General features: G+C 42.8%; 1 protein-coding gene across 3 annotated transcripts in view; it reads left to right on the top strand.

Moving 5' to 3' along the window:
* Positions 1-18,044, top strand: part of MAPKAP1 (MAPK associated protein 1) — a 236,395-nt gene that overhangs the window by 162,796 nt on the left and 55,555 nt on the right. For 2 of the 3 annotated variants that reach the window (XM_059925618.1, XM_059925617.1), the window contains one exon: positions 12,847-12,954. The exons of the other annotated variant lie outside the window; for it this stretch is intronic. In XM_059925618.1, the coding sequence (XP_059781601.1) occupies positions 12,847-12,954 (108 nt within the window). The remainder of the gene's footprint in view (positions 1-12,846; positions 12,955-18,044) is intronic. 3 annotated transcript variants of the gene reach the window in all.

The following is an 18,044-nucleotide window of genomic DNA, read 5'->3' as shown; positions in this document are numbered from 1 at the left end:
GAGATGATCAGGAGGGTAGGCACGCAGGCTGGACTTCAGGCTAGTCACCAAATATTCACTAACAGCCCTTGTACCGTGGCCATCCTACGAATGCAGGGATACGAAAATGTGCTCCCACCCTCAACTTGCATGCAGCAAGTACAAGAAACAGGCCCACGCAGGGCTCTTTTTAGTATGAGTGGCACAGAGAAGTCCCGAGGCAGTGGCACCTGAGCAGAGTTTTGACTCCTCAAGGAGAGAATGAGTGCTAGAAAACTGAAGTAGAGGGAAGATTATTCCAGACAGAGGGTTGAAATGACATAGTTTTGGAGGGTATTTCTGGATTATTGTGTCATTAGGTGGGAGGTGGAGAAGAGGGAGATGAGACCAATGTGGCAGACCTCTAGAGGTTCCAGCTCCCTTCTGGAGAACTAGAAGCATCCCCGCCCCCTCCCCTCCCCCTCCCCCTCTCCTCCCCCCTCCCCTCCCCCTCTCCTCCCCCCTCCCCCTCCCCCTCTCCTCCCCCCTCCCCCTCCCCCTCTCCTCCCCCCCTCCCCCTCTCCCTCTCCTGCTTGGAAAGCAGAGACAGCAACCTAGACACATGACTTATTGGATCTTTGGAACAACTCTAAGAGGTAGGTTCTGTTATTATCCCTCTTTTACAGATGTGAAAGTAAGGCACAGAAAGGTTAAGTAAATTGCCCAGGGTCACACAACCAGTAAGTGGTAGAGCTGAGAATTCAAACCCAAGCAGTCTGGCTTATAACCCTTACACCATACCTTCTCAAATGTGGTGGGGTCGGCAGAGGTTGCAGAGGACTCCCTAGACACACATACACACAAACACACACACAATATTGAGCCTAGGGCAGGAATCATATCAGACCTTCTCCCAACCCCTGGGCTGCAGGGATGGACTGCTGACACACCACCTCTTGTCTCAAAGCCTGAATGGAGGAAGGCATCAGGACTGCTGTAGACGGAGGTTGAGGAGGCCAGACAGAGACAGTATGGGAATCACTCTTTGTTTTCCACAGTACCATCCAGAATCCATGAGGAGGGCGGGGCAGGCATAGCTGTCCAGACTGGGTGGGCAATCTGACCCTTGGTCTGTGGTCATTGGCTCTCTCTGTGAATGGCCTCTGGGCGCCAGCAGCCCAGCCTCAGATGCTCCAGTCATCTTCACCTTTGCTGCCCAGCTCCTTTGAGCAGCTCTGGAAACCTCTGTGGTCCACTCCGTGGCTTGACTTAGGACCACGGGAACTCCTAAACAGGCTCTCTGCCATTTTAGTCCCTGGCTCCCCAGCTGTTTAGGTGTCTCCGCAGCAGCCGCTGAGCCCACATGATCTGCGAGGAGGCTCCAGGGGCCACAGTCCCTAGTCTGATCCTGCTGGAATCGTCTCTAAGATTGTTCAACCTCGTTTTTTAAAATTGGATTTTTAATGACAGTAGTAATGCTAATATATGCCCACTGTCAAAAAGCCAAACAAGGTAGAAGTCTATAAAGTAAAAAAAAAGTAAAAGCCTTCACCTTTGCTACTGCTGCATCCTGCACCCAAGGTAATTCTAAGGTAACAGAATAACCGTGAGAACATTTTGGTTCATATCCTTCCAGATTGTGTTTGTGTGTGTGTGTGTGTGTTTTCAACAAATGTACGTGCACACACAGATATAAATGCACATATATAGCTGGGGTATTACTTTATTAAAATGGAATATATACTATACATTCCATATCTTTTTAAATTTAATAATGTATCATAGAAGTCTTCCCATGTCTTATTAACTTAGCTTAATTTTTTTAACAGCTCCATAGCATCCCAGTGTACAGATACACCATATTTATTTGATAGTTTCCTACTGGAGGGTATTTAGATCATGTGCACTTTTTAATATTGAAACAGTGCTGCAGTGAACATCTTTGAACATACATCATTGTGTGCTTGGAGTAATGCTTCTTGGGCTAGAGTCCTTCGTAGGTCAAGGTTGTTCAATTTTAAATGCCACCTTGTTGAAATCATTCTATTTAACCGAGATTATTAAGCACGTACAAAGAATCTGTTGCTGTGCTGGAGCTCTGGGAGTAGAGTTAGGTTTTTTAAAAAGCCCCTCCACCCCCATCTTCAAAGAGTGCCCTGATTGGGAGGCGGGGGGAGAACAACGAAAAACAGACAGCAATGCTTCTAATCCAGCCTGCTCCGGGCACTGAGAGGAACGCGGCCCGAAGGAGGTTGGGATGAAAGAGCTCTTAATTCTGACAGGGAGTCAGGCAGGGCTGCAGAGAGGGGGGAGATGCCGAAAGGTGTGCCTCCCGACTCCTCCCAGGAGCCCTTCTGCAAGGCTGGATGTTCAAGAAGAAATTTGTTCTAAAGAATTATGATGCTCCTGCATTTTCTCCTGCACAAAGAAGGAAATCTCAGCTGTACGCCCTTTCCTTTCCTCCTCTTGGCACTTTCTGATGGATGATTGGAAATGACGGCAATACATAAACTACTTTTTATTTTATGACCTGGTGATAGCAGTAACACATTTCCAGTAAATGTTTTCCATCGCAGTAAAAAAGTTGTAACAAGACTAGAAATGGGTATAGTTAAGCCCTAAAGAAATCACACTTTCAGAACTGTGGATTGAGGCAGTAACTCTGTAGATCATTTAACTTAGAAAAAGGCCCCCTCTCCCCCCCGACAAAATCAGGGCAACCGGATGGCGTTCACTTGAAGTGCTCGGCAGATAGGTGCCCGCCATGGGGACTGAGGGGCTCTCAGTTTCAACCCCCTCATGTGACCAGCTACCCACCCTCTCTTCCTCCTAGTTTCCCACCCAACGTCTTCACTCCTTTCTGAACTGATAAATGATCTCAACCTTACAATTGTTTTTTTTAACCCAAAGATCAAGAAGATTATAGAATGCTCTTTCTGGAACACAGCATAGAGGTGTGGTTAAGAGCACAGGCAGTGGAATCACACACCTGGATTCTTCTCCTGGCCTCACTGTGGACACGTGACTTAGCCACAGTGTTTTTTCCTCCTCTGTAAAATGGGGATTAGATTAGGGCCTACCTACCTCATTGTTCTATGATTCGGAAAGCTAATGCATGTAAAGGACGTTGTTAAGGGCCAAGGAAGTCCTCAATGTCAGTCACTGTTGTTATTTTCTAAAAGGGCAAATTGATGATTTTGTTAAAATTTGCATAGTAGTATACAGCTGGCATTTATTGACTACTTACTATGTTCTAGGCATTGTGTTCTGCATAATCTTTGCAATTACTCCACGAAGGTTTAGATCAACTAATTTGCCCAGTGTCACAGAGCTTTTGTAAAAGAGCCAAGATTTTAACCCAAGTCTTTCTAACTCCAAAACCCACACTTTAACCACCACATGTCCACCTTCTAGGATTAGATACTCACAGCAGGAACAGAGGTGGTTACACTTTTTGTCTGTTTTTGTTTTGAGCAGTGAGTTTCAGTTTTATTTGGGGACCTTACTCCCTCCCCTGGGAGACAGCTTCTCACATAGTTCTGAGGAATTGCTCTGAAGAGGTACTGGAGGAGCCAGGATATATAGGAATTTTTTGGCTGGGAAATACAAGTAGTCGTGCAGACATCTTGGTAAAAGATTACTGCTAATCACAAAACCAGATATATCAAGATGGTTACACTTTGAATAGTTCTGCCTCACACCAGACATGTCCTCCTTTGGCTGTTAAAGATTGGAAGCTGAGGGCTTCCCTGGTGGCGCAGTGGTTGAGAGTCCGCCTGCCAATGCAGGGGACACGGGTTCGAGCCCTGGTCTGGGAGGATCCCACATGCCGCGGAGCAGCTGGGCCCGTGAGCCACAACTACTGAGCCTGCGCGTCTGGAGCCTGTGCTCTGCAATAAGAGAGGCCACGATAGTGAGAGGCCCGCGCACCGCGATGAAGAGTGGCCCCCGCTCGCCGCAACTAGAGAAAGCCCTCGCACAGAAACGAAGACCCAACACAGCCAAAAATAAATAAATAAATAAATAAATTTAAAAAAAAAAAAAAAAAAAAAGATTGGAAGCTGATAATGCTGAGAGCCTGTGCTCTCAGAACTCCAGGGCCAGGCAGCAAAGAAAAGAAGCATTTCCTTTCCCTCACTGTAGGCAGAGCCGCCTGCTCCTCAGCTGATGCTTGTTTAGGCTCTGTTACTCCTGAGAGGATGAATGGCTGCCGCTTCTGTGTATCTGGTGTCCTTAAACGTGCTCTCAAAATTAGTCCTTTCCCAGCCTTTGTCTTTAATTTCTGATTCTAGCTGACACCTTCATTAATGGTCCGGTGCAAGCTTTCTGTCGACTTGAAGACTACTGTGTAAAAATGGTTTTGCTGTCCTATCAATAATGGTCATAATTTCCCCAATACTCTCATCAGCAGTGAATTGAGTCTTGCAGCAAAGAAATGGAAACCCCAGTGCAGTGGTTTTAAAGTGATTTGTCTTGCAGATGGCGTCCTATTTCAGTAAAATCAGGTCAGTGCAGCACTGCTGGGTCAGATGTAAGTCTGATACAAATTAGTTGGAGGAAATTGATCATTCCAACCTTAGGTTATTTTTAGCTTCTGTAGCTTTTTAATATCTCTTTTTCTTTGTTTACATTTGCTTTAATAAAGTTTGATCATCATTGTCTCCTCAGTTTCACCCAAGCCTTTGATAAAAGGAAAGAATGCTGTCTCCCCACCCCATAGAAGCAGCCTTCCCTTCACAGTTCTGGGGTTTGCTCCAGTTATAACATTGTTTAAACACATAAACCCACTCCTGCTGTCTTCTCTGGTCGGCCCCCTCTCTGGGGTTTGTTTATTGCACAAACTGGCCCCTTGACCAGTCTGTTCTTCATTGCTATTGAAAGTTAATGGGGGCAAAATTGCATTCCCAAACATTTGAACCTGAAGTGGCCAGGGCCGAACTTAGTTGATCTCTGGTGATCGGTTCAATTTAGTTACGATTTTTTGCCATTAGGCTGGGGCTGAATGATGGTGATTTGGTTGAGGCCAAATGTCTGAAGAAAATTGGCTCTCTGATAAGAGTGCTGTTATCAGAGGGGGCTACCTTCTCATTTACATTTAGATGAGTATTGATTATTTATTTACTCAGAGAAGTGAGATTTGTTTCCAATCTTATCTTTCTCGTCTCTGCTTGTCAGCAGAAAGAGAGGTAGAGCTCCTGACATCAGGCCAAGATAACAGCACTTTGTAGTAAAGATAAAAGTTGGAATGGGCCTTTTTCTAGTCTTGACTGAAAGGATAAGTTTTAAAAATTAGAACTGATGGGTCATGCTTTCAAAACCTTTCCTGAAGGTTTTGCAGTTTAACTAGGCGGGAGAATTGGTTTATTGGAACAGCCTTGGTCTTTCTTCTTTTGTAATAGGAATGGTATTTAATTTGATTATATTTGGCCGTTTCACTGAGAGCAAATTATATATCGGCTTAGAGGAGGATAAAGTATGACCTTATTGTCACGTCAGCTTGTTCTTTTTTTATTATTTAAATTCCAAATTATCCAGTCCAAGCCTGGGCGGGAGTATAAGCTACAGTGGTGATCACTTGAATATGATTCGGTGCTTGTATTAAGATCAAACAGAAAATGATTACAGTCACCCCTAGAGGAAGAGTTATCAGCGATGGAGCTGACACTAGATGCGAACATTTTAGGGTAGCTGATGTTAGGGCTGCGCTCTGATATTGACAGCGTCAGCTTGTTGGTGATGGCTTTGGCTCAGTGAGGGACTTGGGACTCAGTCGGCCCCTGCCATAGAGCAGACAAGGCTTGGTACGGCCTGCCGAGTGGGCCTCCCTGCCACCAGTCTCCTCGAGCCCGTTGTTGGCAGTGCCTCCAGGAGAAGTGTACCAAAATATAAAGCTGTGTCACTCCCCTGCTCTGTGAGCATCTGTTGCTTATAAGAGAGAATCTAGGCTTTGACCAACAGTCTGGACCAAGCATCCCAGCGCCAGCTTCCGCTTGAAACCCCACAGAGCCTATGCCCTTTCCACGCGGAGTTTCCCTTGGTCCACGTGGGCTCTTCAGTACCTCCTTGCCTTTGCACATTCTGTTCCCTCTATAGGAATGCACTACTTCCCCTGCCCTCTCCCGGCTCCTGGTCCTCCTTCAAGACTCAGTTTAGAGGTCTCCCCCTCAGAGAAGAAGTTCATTGTCCCCTCTTCTGTATTCCCACAGCGCCTTGTCCTTGCCTTGGGAAGAGCACTGACTGGGGCTCTTTGACAATTTCATCTGCTCGTGTGTGTCTTGCCACCTCCCCCAGCCTGCTTGAGGTCAGGAATCATTGATTATTCATCTCTGTGTCTGGGACCTTGTTGATGCTCCTAAAATGTTTGTTAGATGAATGTATGGATGGCATCGTAACACCACAAATCTTGTGACATCTGTGCTGCCGTGGTTTGTTCAGTGGGTTCTGACATTTACTCACCGTTTTTAGACTGTATTCGTAGGACCAGAAAGACTAAGGAACTTTAGGAATCCTGGCTGCTGAACAAGTCTCCGATCTTAAATGCTGCTTGTAACTTAAAAGCAAGCTTGTTTAAATAGATCTGCACGCCCTCCTACCCCACACTCCTACCTTGGACACACGTGAGAAAGGGTACAGACATCTGCTCTGGTGCCAGCGCTCCCTGCCACTGTGTGTCTTCCCTTAACGGGGCTGTTAGCCTCTGGTGACTCTGAGGTTGGGCATTCACCTGAGCCTCACCACAGCGGTTCCTGCTCCAGCCTGCCCTCACAGTAACAGCAGCCATCACTGAGCTCATCTAATCCTCACAGCAGCCTTCTCAAGGAAGTTGTGTTATTCTCATTTTACAGATGAGAAAATACACAGAGATTAAGTAACTTCCCCAGAATGCGTAGTGAGAGGGTGCAGACAGAGGAGTTTTCTTCTCAGAACCCAGCTTTTCCTTGTATTTGCTCATGCTTAACTTTTTCTGGCTACAAGCAGCTCTTTCAGATTAAAGCAGCTCTTTAAGCTGGCGAATGGAAAACAGCTGACGTGAAGGTATATTCATGAAAGTGTTCAGCCTTTTCCTTTATCATTTTCCAGATAGGTGTCCTCCAACTTGTTCCCATGCTCAGCAATAATAATGATAGTTTAATTCGTTTATATCCCACTTCAATCCGAAAAGCAGTTGGAATACACTAATGGGATAAAAAATGCATGAATTGAAAAACTACTTGAAAGAAAATGGAAATATAGGTCCAGAGGATTAACTGACACAGAAATGCGTCATCACACATTTAGTGCTGAGCTTCCTCGTGGGCAAAGGAGAAAGGAAAACAGTATCAGTTACAAGATTTATGTTAAACAGTCTAAAGGTACAGAACAAGCTAGTTGCTCCGAGGAAGTACAGCCTTTCCAGATAGGGAGGTCTGGAGGAGGTTTCTCCCATGGGCCTTTAGAAATAAGATGCAGAGTGATAGGGGCGTATGGCTTCTCTCTCTTCAGGCTTTTGCTCTTCCTTCCCGTTAGATTTCAACTCTCAGCTGGCTCTCAGCTGTTAAGGAATGGCATGCCAAATGAAACATAAAAGTGTTTCAGTCAAGGATTAAAGAAAAGAGATCGAGGAAGCTGAACTGAGCATATATCCACCATCCAACAGATACTACAGATTTTCTTTGAAACTTATGTGTTAAGATGTTTGCCTCGGGTTTACAAAATCCCATAAAAATCCTGCCTGGGTATTATAACTTGGAACCCTCCCAAAGTGCCCAGAGCAGTATTTTGTTCCTAGACCATTCGGTGACGTGGTTTTACTGCAATAAATACATCATCGGAATGCCCAAGCAGGTTTTCTCGTCGCTGCAGAGTAACTGCTTCCCAGAATCTTCCTTTTGTGTTCTCCTCTGCTGTGAAGGAGAGGGTGTGTAGCTCCATGTGCAGCTGTGACATTTTAAAAACTCTTTCCAAAGGGAGGATGTTGCCTTGAGAACTGTGTCCTATTTGGTGTGAAAAAGCCTCTTATATTTTTATATAATCATTTCTTTGGCAAAAGTATGTTAATAGAAACTGACCTCACAGCTTGTCTCTATAAAATGGCTTTTGGCTGCTGCTTTTTCTCTCCTCCTGTGTCAGCTGCCTGAAAATTAAATTAGCATTTGCTAGAAACTATTGTCTGATATATGGTAGGTCTGGGTTGTCATAGTCTTGATTATCGTCAACAGACGTATATTCAGAACTTATGGGTGAGCCACTGCGGTATGTAATATGTAGACTGTAGGCCTGGGCAGTCCTAGGTATGAATCCTAGCTCCACCACTTCCTGTGAGACATTGAGCAAGTTATTTAGCCTCTGTTAGTCATGGTTTCTTCCTCTGTAAAATGGGATTCATACTCTTTACATCCTAAGATGACGAAGAGTAAATGAGACAATCTTTATAAAAGGCCTAACGTAGTACCTGGCACATAGTAGGCCCTGTTCTGTTCTGTTATGATCTCTTATAAAAGTCTGATGATATGGCTGATGATGATGATGATGGCGGCTGACACTTAAATAACCCTATTAATGTTCTGATTGCTTTACAACTATTAACTTATTGAATCCTCAGACAGGCCTATAAACTAGGTGCTATTATTAGCCCCATTTTATAGATGAAACAGAGAGGTTAAGTAAGTTAGCCCAAAGTCATACAGCTAAGTTTCTCAGCCAGGACTAGACTGAGGCGATTTGGCCCCAAGTGCATGCCCTTAATCATCAGGCTGTATTGCTTCTATTATAGACCCTGCCTCTCATTATACAGTGTGACCTAAAGTTATCAATCTGGGCTTTTCAGGGGAAAACGCGCAAAATAGTCTTTCTCTGTGAAATATCTTATCCAGTGTTTGGGCAAGAATTAGGAGAGAAATTGAGATTTGCAATAGGCAGTTTTCTGTTAGGGTCTAGATCTCGAGTCTCATCTACAGCTTAACTACCCTGCCTTCCCCAAAGTTAAGACCCATCCGTCCTTTGCTAAGTTCAGAAGTGGGTTTCCAAGTTGTTCCTTAGCTTTTATAGAAGACCATGGAGTACCGAGAGTGGACGATGATGCTCAACATGTTAGTTACTTAAAAAACTGGGCATACCTAGGAATATTCTGCAAGACGGGGAGAGAGTCTTCCTGGATGGATGGAAAGATAAGAGAATCCTGTCTTCATAAGGCACCAGGATACAGCCATAGCCTGGGATATTTAGCATGTGTGGATTTCATTAAAATAAATTATTTCAGATCATTTATCATAGAAATGAATGTATAGAAACCACAAGTTAAGTAATTGAGAACCCAAATGAATCCATGAATCTAGAAAAAATATATATACTTATGGTACAAACTATGGCTTTTTATAATTAGTCTGTAATTTACAGTTTGTAAAAGGAAGAAACCTTCAAAATACATAGGCTTTAGGGCCAAAGACCCTTGGGTTTCATTTCCCCCTCCTGCTTCCTACCTGTGTGATCTTAGGCTAGTTACTTCACCCTGCCAACCTTCAGGGTCCCAATCTGTCAGATGAGGATAATAATATCTGCCTTTAAGAGTTGCTGTGAGGATTCAGTAAGATAACATACGCAGCATGCTTGCACATAATGGTCATGCAGTAATTGAGAGTCATCATAATATAATGAATATAATGAAGCCCAGTAATACTAGGCTTCAAGGAGAAAGTCCTAAAGTTACTTTTGGGAAACAAACTATTTTAGTAGAAATATCTACATTGACATATACACACTGCCATATATAAAATAGATAATCAACAAGGACCTACTGTATAGCACAGGGAACTCTACTCAGTACTCTGTAATAACCTATATGGGAAAAGAATCTGAAAAAGAATAGATACATGTATATGTATAACTGAATCACTTTGCTGTACACCTGAAACTAACACAACATGTAAATCAACTATACTCAACATAAAATAAAATTAAGTAAATAAATAATATTATAGTCCCCCCCCCCAAAAAAAAAAGAAAAGAAAAGAAATAGCTACAAAACCCAAGAAATAAGAAAGTGAATATGGAATGCTGGCATTTGTGGCTTAGAGAGTGATGCGGGGACTTGTGTTTAGGGATAAGGGGCCCTTCCTAGTACTCCCTGCTTCCTCTGGTTTCCCTCGTCCACGTCTCACAGACAGCTACAGAGACCAAAAGGAAAAAGTATACAAAGGAGTCCAGCCTGAAATACACCTTGATGTGGCCAGGCCTTGGCTCCTTGAATCAGGAAAGGGGTGGCTTGCTTACCATCCAGTTGTCAGGTAGGCGAACAACTCTAGACGCCCAAAACCCTATATATACTGTGCCTAGAAAGGTTACAGGGTTACTTAAGATGAAAGTATTGATCTACATAAACAGATGATGTCTAGTTTTGATTAAACTATTGCAAATGAAAGACCCATTGGAGATGCCACAGGGTGTGGTAATTACAGTATCCTCCGAAAAATGGCATAGTAAGAAATTGGAGGACTTATAAGTATATACGATGTTTTAAAAATTATAAAAGTGAAAAAAAAGAGAGAGAGAGGGTTCCCTGGCGGTCCAGTAGTTACGACGCAGGCTTTCACTGCCGTGGACCCTGGTTTGATCCCTGGTCAGGAAACTAAGATCCCACAAGCCGCGGCACAGCTAAAGGGAAAAAAAAATTATAAAACTAGCCTTTATTTAAGTAATTATAGGAAATTTGAAAAATACAGGAAAACACTAAGGAAAAATAAAAACATCATTATCCCACTATCCAGTGTGACTACTATTCACATTCTGGAAATAACCTTCCAGTATGTACCCCACCCCCTGCCATGACTTTACATATATTTTTCATAATTACAATCATCTTACACATATTGTGTTATAATTTGCTATTTTCATAAAGTAGCATATTATAAACGTGTTCGATAAAATCCAATACTTTTGCAACATCACTTTTAATATCTCCATGGTATTTCACAATATTTTGTTTAACCAGTTTCCCTGTTGTTAGATCTGGGTTATTCCCAAATTTTGACTATCATAAAAAAATGAATTATTGTAGGTAAACTTTGTACCCAGATTTCACTGTAAAGTCATAGGAGTGGATATCAGTGCGTATACACTATGTTGCTGGGAGATCTAGGGGTGGGACAGTTGGAGATTAACAGGCCAGTGTTTTAGAAAGCAGCTCTCTGGGTTCAGGGGTGGCTCTCTTCTCTCTAATGGGCTGCCCACAGCTGTGAAAGGTGGGTGTTAGGGAGCGGGGGGTGGGCAGAGCTGTGGGGGGAGAGATCATAGGAATCTCTCACCAGCTTGTCTTCTTAAAGTTCAGCTGGGCATGACTTTTCGGTGATTACTTCCACCAGTGAATATGAAAGCATCCAGTGATGAGCAGCAAGCATGCTTGGTAACTGACAAATGTTGGCACCGACAGGTGATGGGTAGTGGAGAATAAGAATTATCTGTATTTCCATAACTTTATTTGCTTAATATTTTCAAAATTAAAATTGAACTATGTATAATGTTGAACTACAATACCTTCTTGACCTGAATACAGTGTATTAGAGTTTATAAGAATTGTGTAGACTTCTGAGCATGTATTTCCTTAAATAGTTGTATGTGTCTTGACCATTGTTAATTTAGTGAAGGTTTAAAACCTGTAAGTAGTGTAAAAAGGACTGAATGTATGTAAGAACTCTGATAATTGGCAGAAATGCTAATGAAATACCAATTAGAGGAAAGATCAAATATAACATGAAACTGAACTGAAACTCTACAATGCTGCAGATGAACTAAGAACGTGGGGGAGGAGAATGACTTGATGAGTGAAATGCCTCAGACTGATGAAAGAGAACTGTTGGATGTAAATAATCAACAAGTTGAGGACAGCTGAGGAACACATCTAAAAATACGTGTTCCACCTGGGAGCCCTGCAAGGCCTCTGATGCTTCCTCAGATCTCTCACACCTCTGCTGTCTGACCAAACACGCCTTTCATAGTCAAAATAATACGACAGTTTCTTACACCTCTAATCTTTCAGTAACCATTAACAACAGGAGCAGTCTTTTGAATACGATCATTGGACCCGTTAGGTGTTACCTGAGAAGAACAAGATTGTCATTTGGCTTTACAAAGAAATACATGAATAAATGTATAAAATGCCCCAGTGTTTTAAGATCTGCCAGAATCCCTTTGTGATGCAGGGTAACTGATATTCCTGGTTTTCAGTATTATTGAACCTCTGCCTCTTGTGTTTTCATAAATATTTCAACAAAAACACGAATCAGCAGCCAGTTGTCCTTCTGTCACCATAACCCCAAAACCTGGAATTTATTTTTTAACCCCATCTACGTTTAAAAATTTTTTTTTACATTTTTGGACTGTCATTATATTCGAGTTCTAAACATACCTTATTCTTGCTTATAATTAATCATTCATTATCATATAATAATTATTAATAAATAATTTTGTAGTACTGCCTCCTATGAGGCAGGTACATTACTACGTAAGCATTTTTCCTGTAGCATCTCTAATCTTCACAATAATCCTTCAGGGTGTAAGTATTCCCGCATTACATATTAGGAAACAGAGATTCAGAGAGGGTAGGGTACCTGCTCATAACTGGGAAACCATCGTAGCCACATTGTGATTCCAAGTCAGTCTGACTCAAAAGCTTTCTATCTCTCATCCTGTTTTGGGGAGAACTGAGCAAAAATAGACCTGGTAATAGAACAGACAAATGTGTGAAGCCGTGTGGAAAAAAAAATCAAACTCTTCCCTCTTGGATCGCGAGACCCCAAACAGACTTCAGTGTTTTCCTAATGCTTTATCAGCTTTTCACTGGGGTGTGGTGTTTTTCCAATGTTAAAGTCACTGTTTCAGACTGCCTCCCCTCCTCCTGCCCCTTTGATCTTCCAGGCCCTCAGTACCGCCTGGAGAAGCAGAGCGAGCCCAATGTCGCTGTGGACCTGGAGAGCACTTTGGAAAGCCAGAGCGCCTGGGAGTTCTGTCTGGTCCGCGAGAACAGTACGTTGGCCTCCTCGCTCCGTGCCTGCTTTGTCCGTTGCAACATGCTTAAAAGTCCTGTGTTTGGGAATACTCACTGGTCTGGCCTCCCTAGGCTGATTTGAGGTGACTTTGTTTTCCAAGGCAGACCTCAGCCTTCATGCCAGAATTGTATCCCAGAGTGAAATGATTGATTTCATGCTTTTTGGGAAACAGTCTGCATCCTGTTCAGCCCTCTGTGATTAATATTTATCCATTAAACTGTATCATCCTAAGTTAGGAACAGTCCTGGAAACAGTTTAGAAATATGAGGCCTTTTCTGTGGCAAAGGCTATATTGTATATAAAGCAACTGGCCCTGTCAGTATCACTGTTCAGTCATCAGGTTTTAGAAAATTCTGGCCATTTTCATACTCTGGGCCGGAGGCAATGTAGTGGTTCCTAGTGCTATGTAGAAAGCTTCTTTAAAAGTTCAGTTAATTTCTTTCATTCACTCTTTAGAGTTTCAGACTTATGAATTTTAGCCATTCCTCTCCTCTACACTCCCATTGACTTAAGGGGCGAGTGACATGTGAAAACTGTGATCACTACAGCCAACTCTCCATCATTCCTGCTTCCGGGCTTTTACGCAGGCAGTTTCTTCTGTGTGGAACACTTTCCCCTACTCTGGTTAACTTTTTTATCCTTCTTCTCAGTTTAAATGTCACCTCCATAGAGGCCACCTGTGATCTCCCTGTCCCCTCATTGCCTAAACCTGACCCGTTCCTCATTTGGGTCCCCTGTTATATTCCATCATAGAGCATACTACTTTTTTTTCATTGCATGTATTTCTGTTTATAATTATTTATTTTTCCCAATGATTGTTTGATGTCTATCTCTCGCACTAGATTGTCAAGTCTTTGAGGTTGGCAGGTTGGCATTCATTAATTCAGCAAATATTCACTCATCACCCACTACGGGCCTTGTCCTACGTATAGGAACTCTGTAGTGGATTCTGTTTCAAAATGTTTCATGTTGACTCCATGTTATATGAATAAGATAAAATGTTATTTTTTAGGATATATTTTGGATATATAACACACATGCAAAAAAATTTCAGATAACAAAGCATCTAAAGTGAAATCTTTTAGCCTCTCTTCTCTCCCCTAATTCCTCTCCCAGAGACAACAGTTGTTCCCAGTGATTTTGGTGTCTTTCCAGGGATCATCTAAGCATATGCAAGGATATTCTGTATATGTACATGAATATACCCACACAAAGACATATATATAAACACACGTATTTCCCTCTTATTTTTTTTTAATTAATTAATTTATTTTATTTATTTATTTTTGGCTGCGTTGGGTCTTCTTGCTGCGTGCGTGCTTTCTGTAGTTGCGGCGAGCGGGGGCTACTCTTCGTTGCAGTGCGTGGGCTTCTCATTGCGTTGGCTTCTCTTGTTGCAGAGCATGGGCTCTAGGCACGCAGGCTTCCATAGTTGTGGCTCGCGGGCTCTAGAGGGCAGGCTCAGTAGTTGTGGCGCACGGGCTTCATTGCTCCACGGCTTGTGGGAACTTCCCGGACTAGGGCTTGAACCCTTGTCCCCTGCATCGGCAGGCGGACTCTTAACCACTGTGCCACCAGGGAAGCCCTTCCCTCCTTTTAAAAACAAAATGGTAGCAAACTGTCATCAGTGTTCTACATTTTTCTTTTATCATTGTAACAGTATGTCACATAGAGAGTACTCCATATTCTACATCAATCCATATGTTATTCCGTATATAGATTTACCTCTTTCTTTTTTAACTGCTGCATAGTATTTCACAATATACTGTGATTCCAAATTAGATGTGTTTTGGGTTTCTTTTTTTTTTTTTTTTTTTCTTTTAAGATAAGGTTGTTATACTGGGAAAGAGAAGCTATGAGGATTGGTGGATAAAGATTTGAAATCTGAGCTCTTGTTGTCACTCCACTTCTAAGTATGAGCATAGTCTTAATTAAGTTGTATGACCTCTGTCAGCCTCAGCATCCCCATCTTAAAGGATTTGCAAGATACTTTGAGTGCTTGCCTTTGAGTCAAAATCACTTTGTTAGTGAAAGAAGACCGTACCAGCATTTACAAAGTGTGCCAGGCAGTCCATGGTTTGGAATCAATAGACTATTGTAACTAGTCTTTGTAAAGTGGAAGTAAATTATAAAAACAATTTATTCTTTTTATAGAAAAGATTTAAAAAAAATTTTTAAATAGAAATTTCAATCAGGATCCCATATTGTTCCCCAGTAGCTACTTATTAAGAAGTTAGATTGAGACAAAGAAAAATATTTCAAAAACAGAATTTTTTTCACTTCTGTTGCTATATTTGATCAGCACAGGCTTGCTATCCTTAAAGCCATTTTAGAAGTGAACTAAATTATGAGCATCTATTATGCAGTGTTTAAGAGAATATGCAATCAAGCCAGACCGCCTCAGTTCACATTTTGGCCCTGCCACTTACTGGCTGTGTGACCTTGGACAATTTACTTAACCTCTCTTAGGTAGTTAATTTGCCTTCGTAAGGCTGATAGGAGGATTCATAAGGCTCTTAGAAGAGTGCCTGGCACATAATAAACACTCAATAAATATTACATGTAATTAATAAATAACAGAAAAGCAGCATTCTGTAGCTCACAGAGCAGCTGAGGCATGGATGTGGAGGTCTGGAGTCATAGAACTGTCAGGGCCCTCAAGGAGGTGTGTGGTGGGGAAGGGAGTGATGCAGAATGGAGGGGAAAGGAGAGTGGGGGCCAGAGCAGACGTATAAGTCTGTGGCACAGGACCAGAGAACTTAGAGGCAGGGTACTTTCCAGCAAATGTGCTTTGGTGTCCCAGAAGAGGTGTACCTATAAGTAAAAGCATTTGATCGAGAAGACTGCCATAAGAGTAGATATAAACCCTTCTGTTTTTTTTCCACAGGGGGACAGGGCATGGCTTTTTATACCAACCGCATCAAAGGATGTTTTTTTAATTATTCAGGCCTTCTATTGTAAGGGATCACGCTAGACATTTTGCTCTCTCGTGTAATTTTCACAAGCACCTTACAAGATACTATTCTAATTGTGGAGAGAGGTTGTGATTTGCCCAAAGTTAGCTAGTCAGTAAGTGATAGGACCAGAATTCTAAGTCAGCTATCTGACCCTGAAGCCCACCCTGAGATTGTTGATAAAACAACCTAAATTTTCAGTCCTAAGAAGGGTGATGACAGTTGTCTTTGTACACTATGAGAGAGAAGCTTGTGAATGAAGCTAATATGATAAGAGTTTCTGCCTAGGGACTGAGAGGTAGCATTTGTGCTTGGATCTTGGCCTAAATAAGAAAACGACAAGCCAAAGTCCTTGGGCTTTCCAGTTTGGACTCTAGTCTGATAATCTCCTACATCCTTCAGCCAGCTGTCTGCTAGAAGCTGGAATCAGACCAGAAGGAAGCCTGAGTACATTATGGAGAGGATGTAACATTAGAAGACTTCCATTCTTGTCCAAGTGTCTATATAAATCCTGGCACCAAATTGAACCTCAATTTCGTTTTCTGCCAAATGTTGCCAGTGACCTTTTCCTTTACCCACTGATCATATGTGGGTAGCCCATCCAGAGCCTTAGAAGAAAGATGCAGTGTGAACCAACCTATCATTTCCATAATTTTCAGAGAGAAACTTGGGAATTTCCCATCATCAGAGCTAAAATAGACCTGAAAATGAACCGGCTTTATGGAGTGCCACAAAGTGTCAGACGCTGTGTCTTCCCTGTGTTATCAGTCACAAGTGTGCCCACATAGTAGTTCAGCATAGTGCTTAAAGCACTGTCTTTAGATGAGGCAGACCTTGGGTGGACACTGCAGCTCTGACATCAGACAAATCATGTCACCTCTCTGAGCCTTAGTTTCCTGTGTAAATGGAAGTGGTTGAATCTATTTCACAAGGTTGTTGTGAGGATTAAATGAGATAGAGGTGCTGTTGTTAATTAGGCTAGAGTGGCCATCATCTTTATTTTATAGAAGAAGAAACTGAGCCTTTAAGGCGGTGATTTGCTCATCATCCCATGAATAATAATTAGGGGGCCTAGAAGAATGTGTCTTCTGTCCATTAAGTCTAGTGAAAGAGCTGAATCTAATTATTTTGTTTCCTAAATAGAAGTTGCTATAGAAAGGGGGTTCAGTTCTTTAAACATCAGTTTAATCTCCTTTGATCTCCTTTCCTTTTCGAGGAGACCTTCCATTATTTCAGTACCTTCATGAAGTTTCCTTAATTTAAGGCTATACTAAGGAAGAGCTTCAACTTGAGGTGGGCAGTCACCCAGACGGCTGGACTGTGGCAGGGGAGCATATCTCTGGGTCTCAGTTTGTGGCCTCTTTCACCTCCTTTAGTTTCTCCTTGAAGACCCAGGAGAAGAGGCCACACTCCTCCTAGAAGCCTCCCCAGACCACCTGGCCGCCATTCCCTGGGCTCTGGTAGAGTCCCTCTCCTTACCCCTCTCTGATCACTGATTCCGCTGAATGGATTCGCCCACCCCCACACTGGACTGTGACCCCCACCCGCATCCACCAAGGGCAGGGACTGGGTCTGAGCTCCCCCTACATCCCAGTGCCTGTGGCCAGGTGTGGTTCATTCCCTGGGAGGGAGAGAGCCTCCTGAGTCCCTGGCATCACCAGGCTGCTCACTAGGGCACCGAGGGGCAAGTGTGTGATACCGTTTAAAAGGAACTTGGGCTTTGGGTGAGCATCTTCAGGTATAAGGGTTTCTTCGTGGTGGTACTTGGGATTCCCCCCTCCCCCCACCCCACCCCCTTCCCATTTACTAAATAAAAAAGCAACTGTAGACAGTGAATGACTGCTTCTCCTGGTGTGTTTCCATCTCCTCTTTGTGGTGCTTATTCTTAATGGGCCAATCCCTCCTCCCACGTGTGCTCTTTTTGCCAACCCTGGAGACTCCCTAGTGGTTCTACTTGGCTTCTGGAGGGTTTGCCTTCTTCAGTTACAAATTACTAATCTCTCCAATTTCTGTCATGTGACTTAAGTACCAGGGCTTTAAGCCTCTTTTATCGTATCACAACAGCAGTCTTCAAAAGCAAAAAAAATGTGATCCTGCAAATAAACTCTGTTTA

This window comes from Balaenoptera ricei, chromosome 6 (assembly GCF_028023285.1).
Source record: "Balaenoptera ricei isolate mBalRic1 chromosome 6, mBalRic1.hap2, whole genome shotgun sequence".
NCBI lineage: Eukaryota > Metazoa > Chordata > Mammalia > Artiodactyla > Balaenopteridae > Balaenoptera > Balaenoptera ricei.
This window is presented reverse-complemented; position numbering and strand designations above follow the sequence as displayed.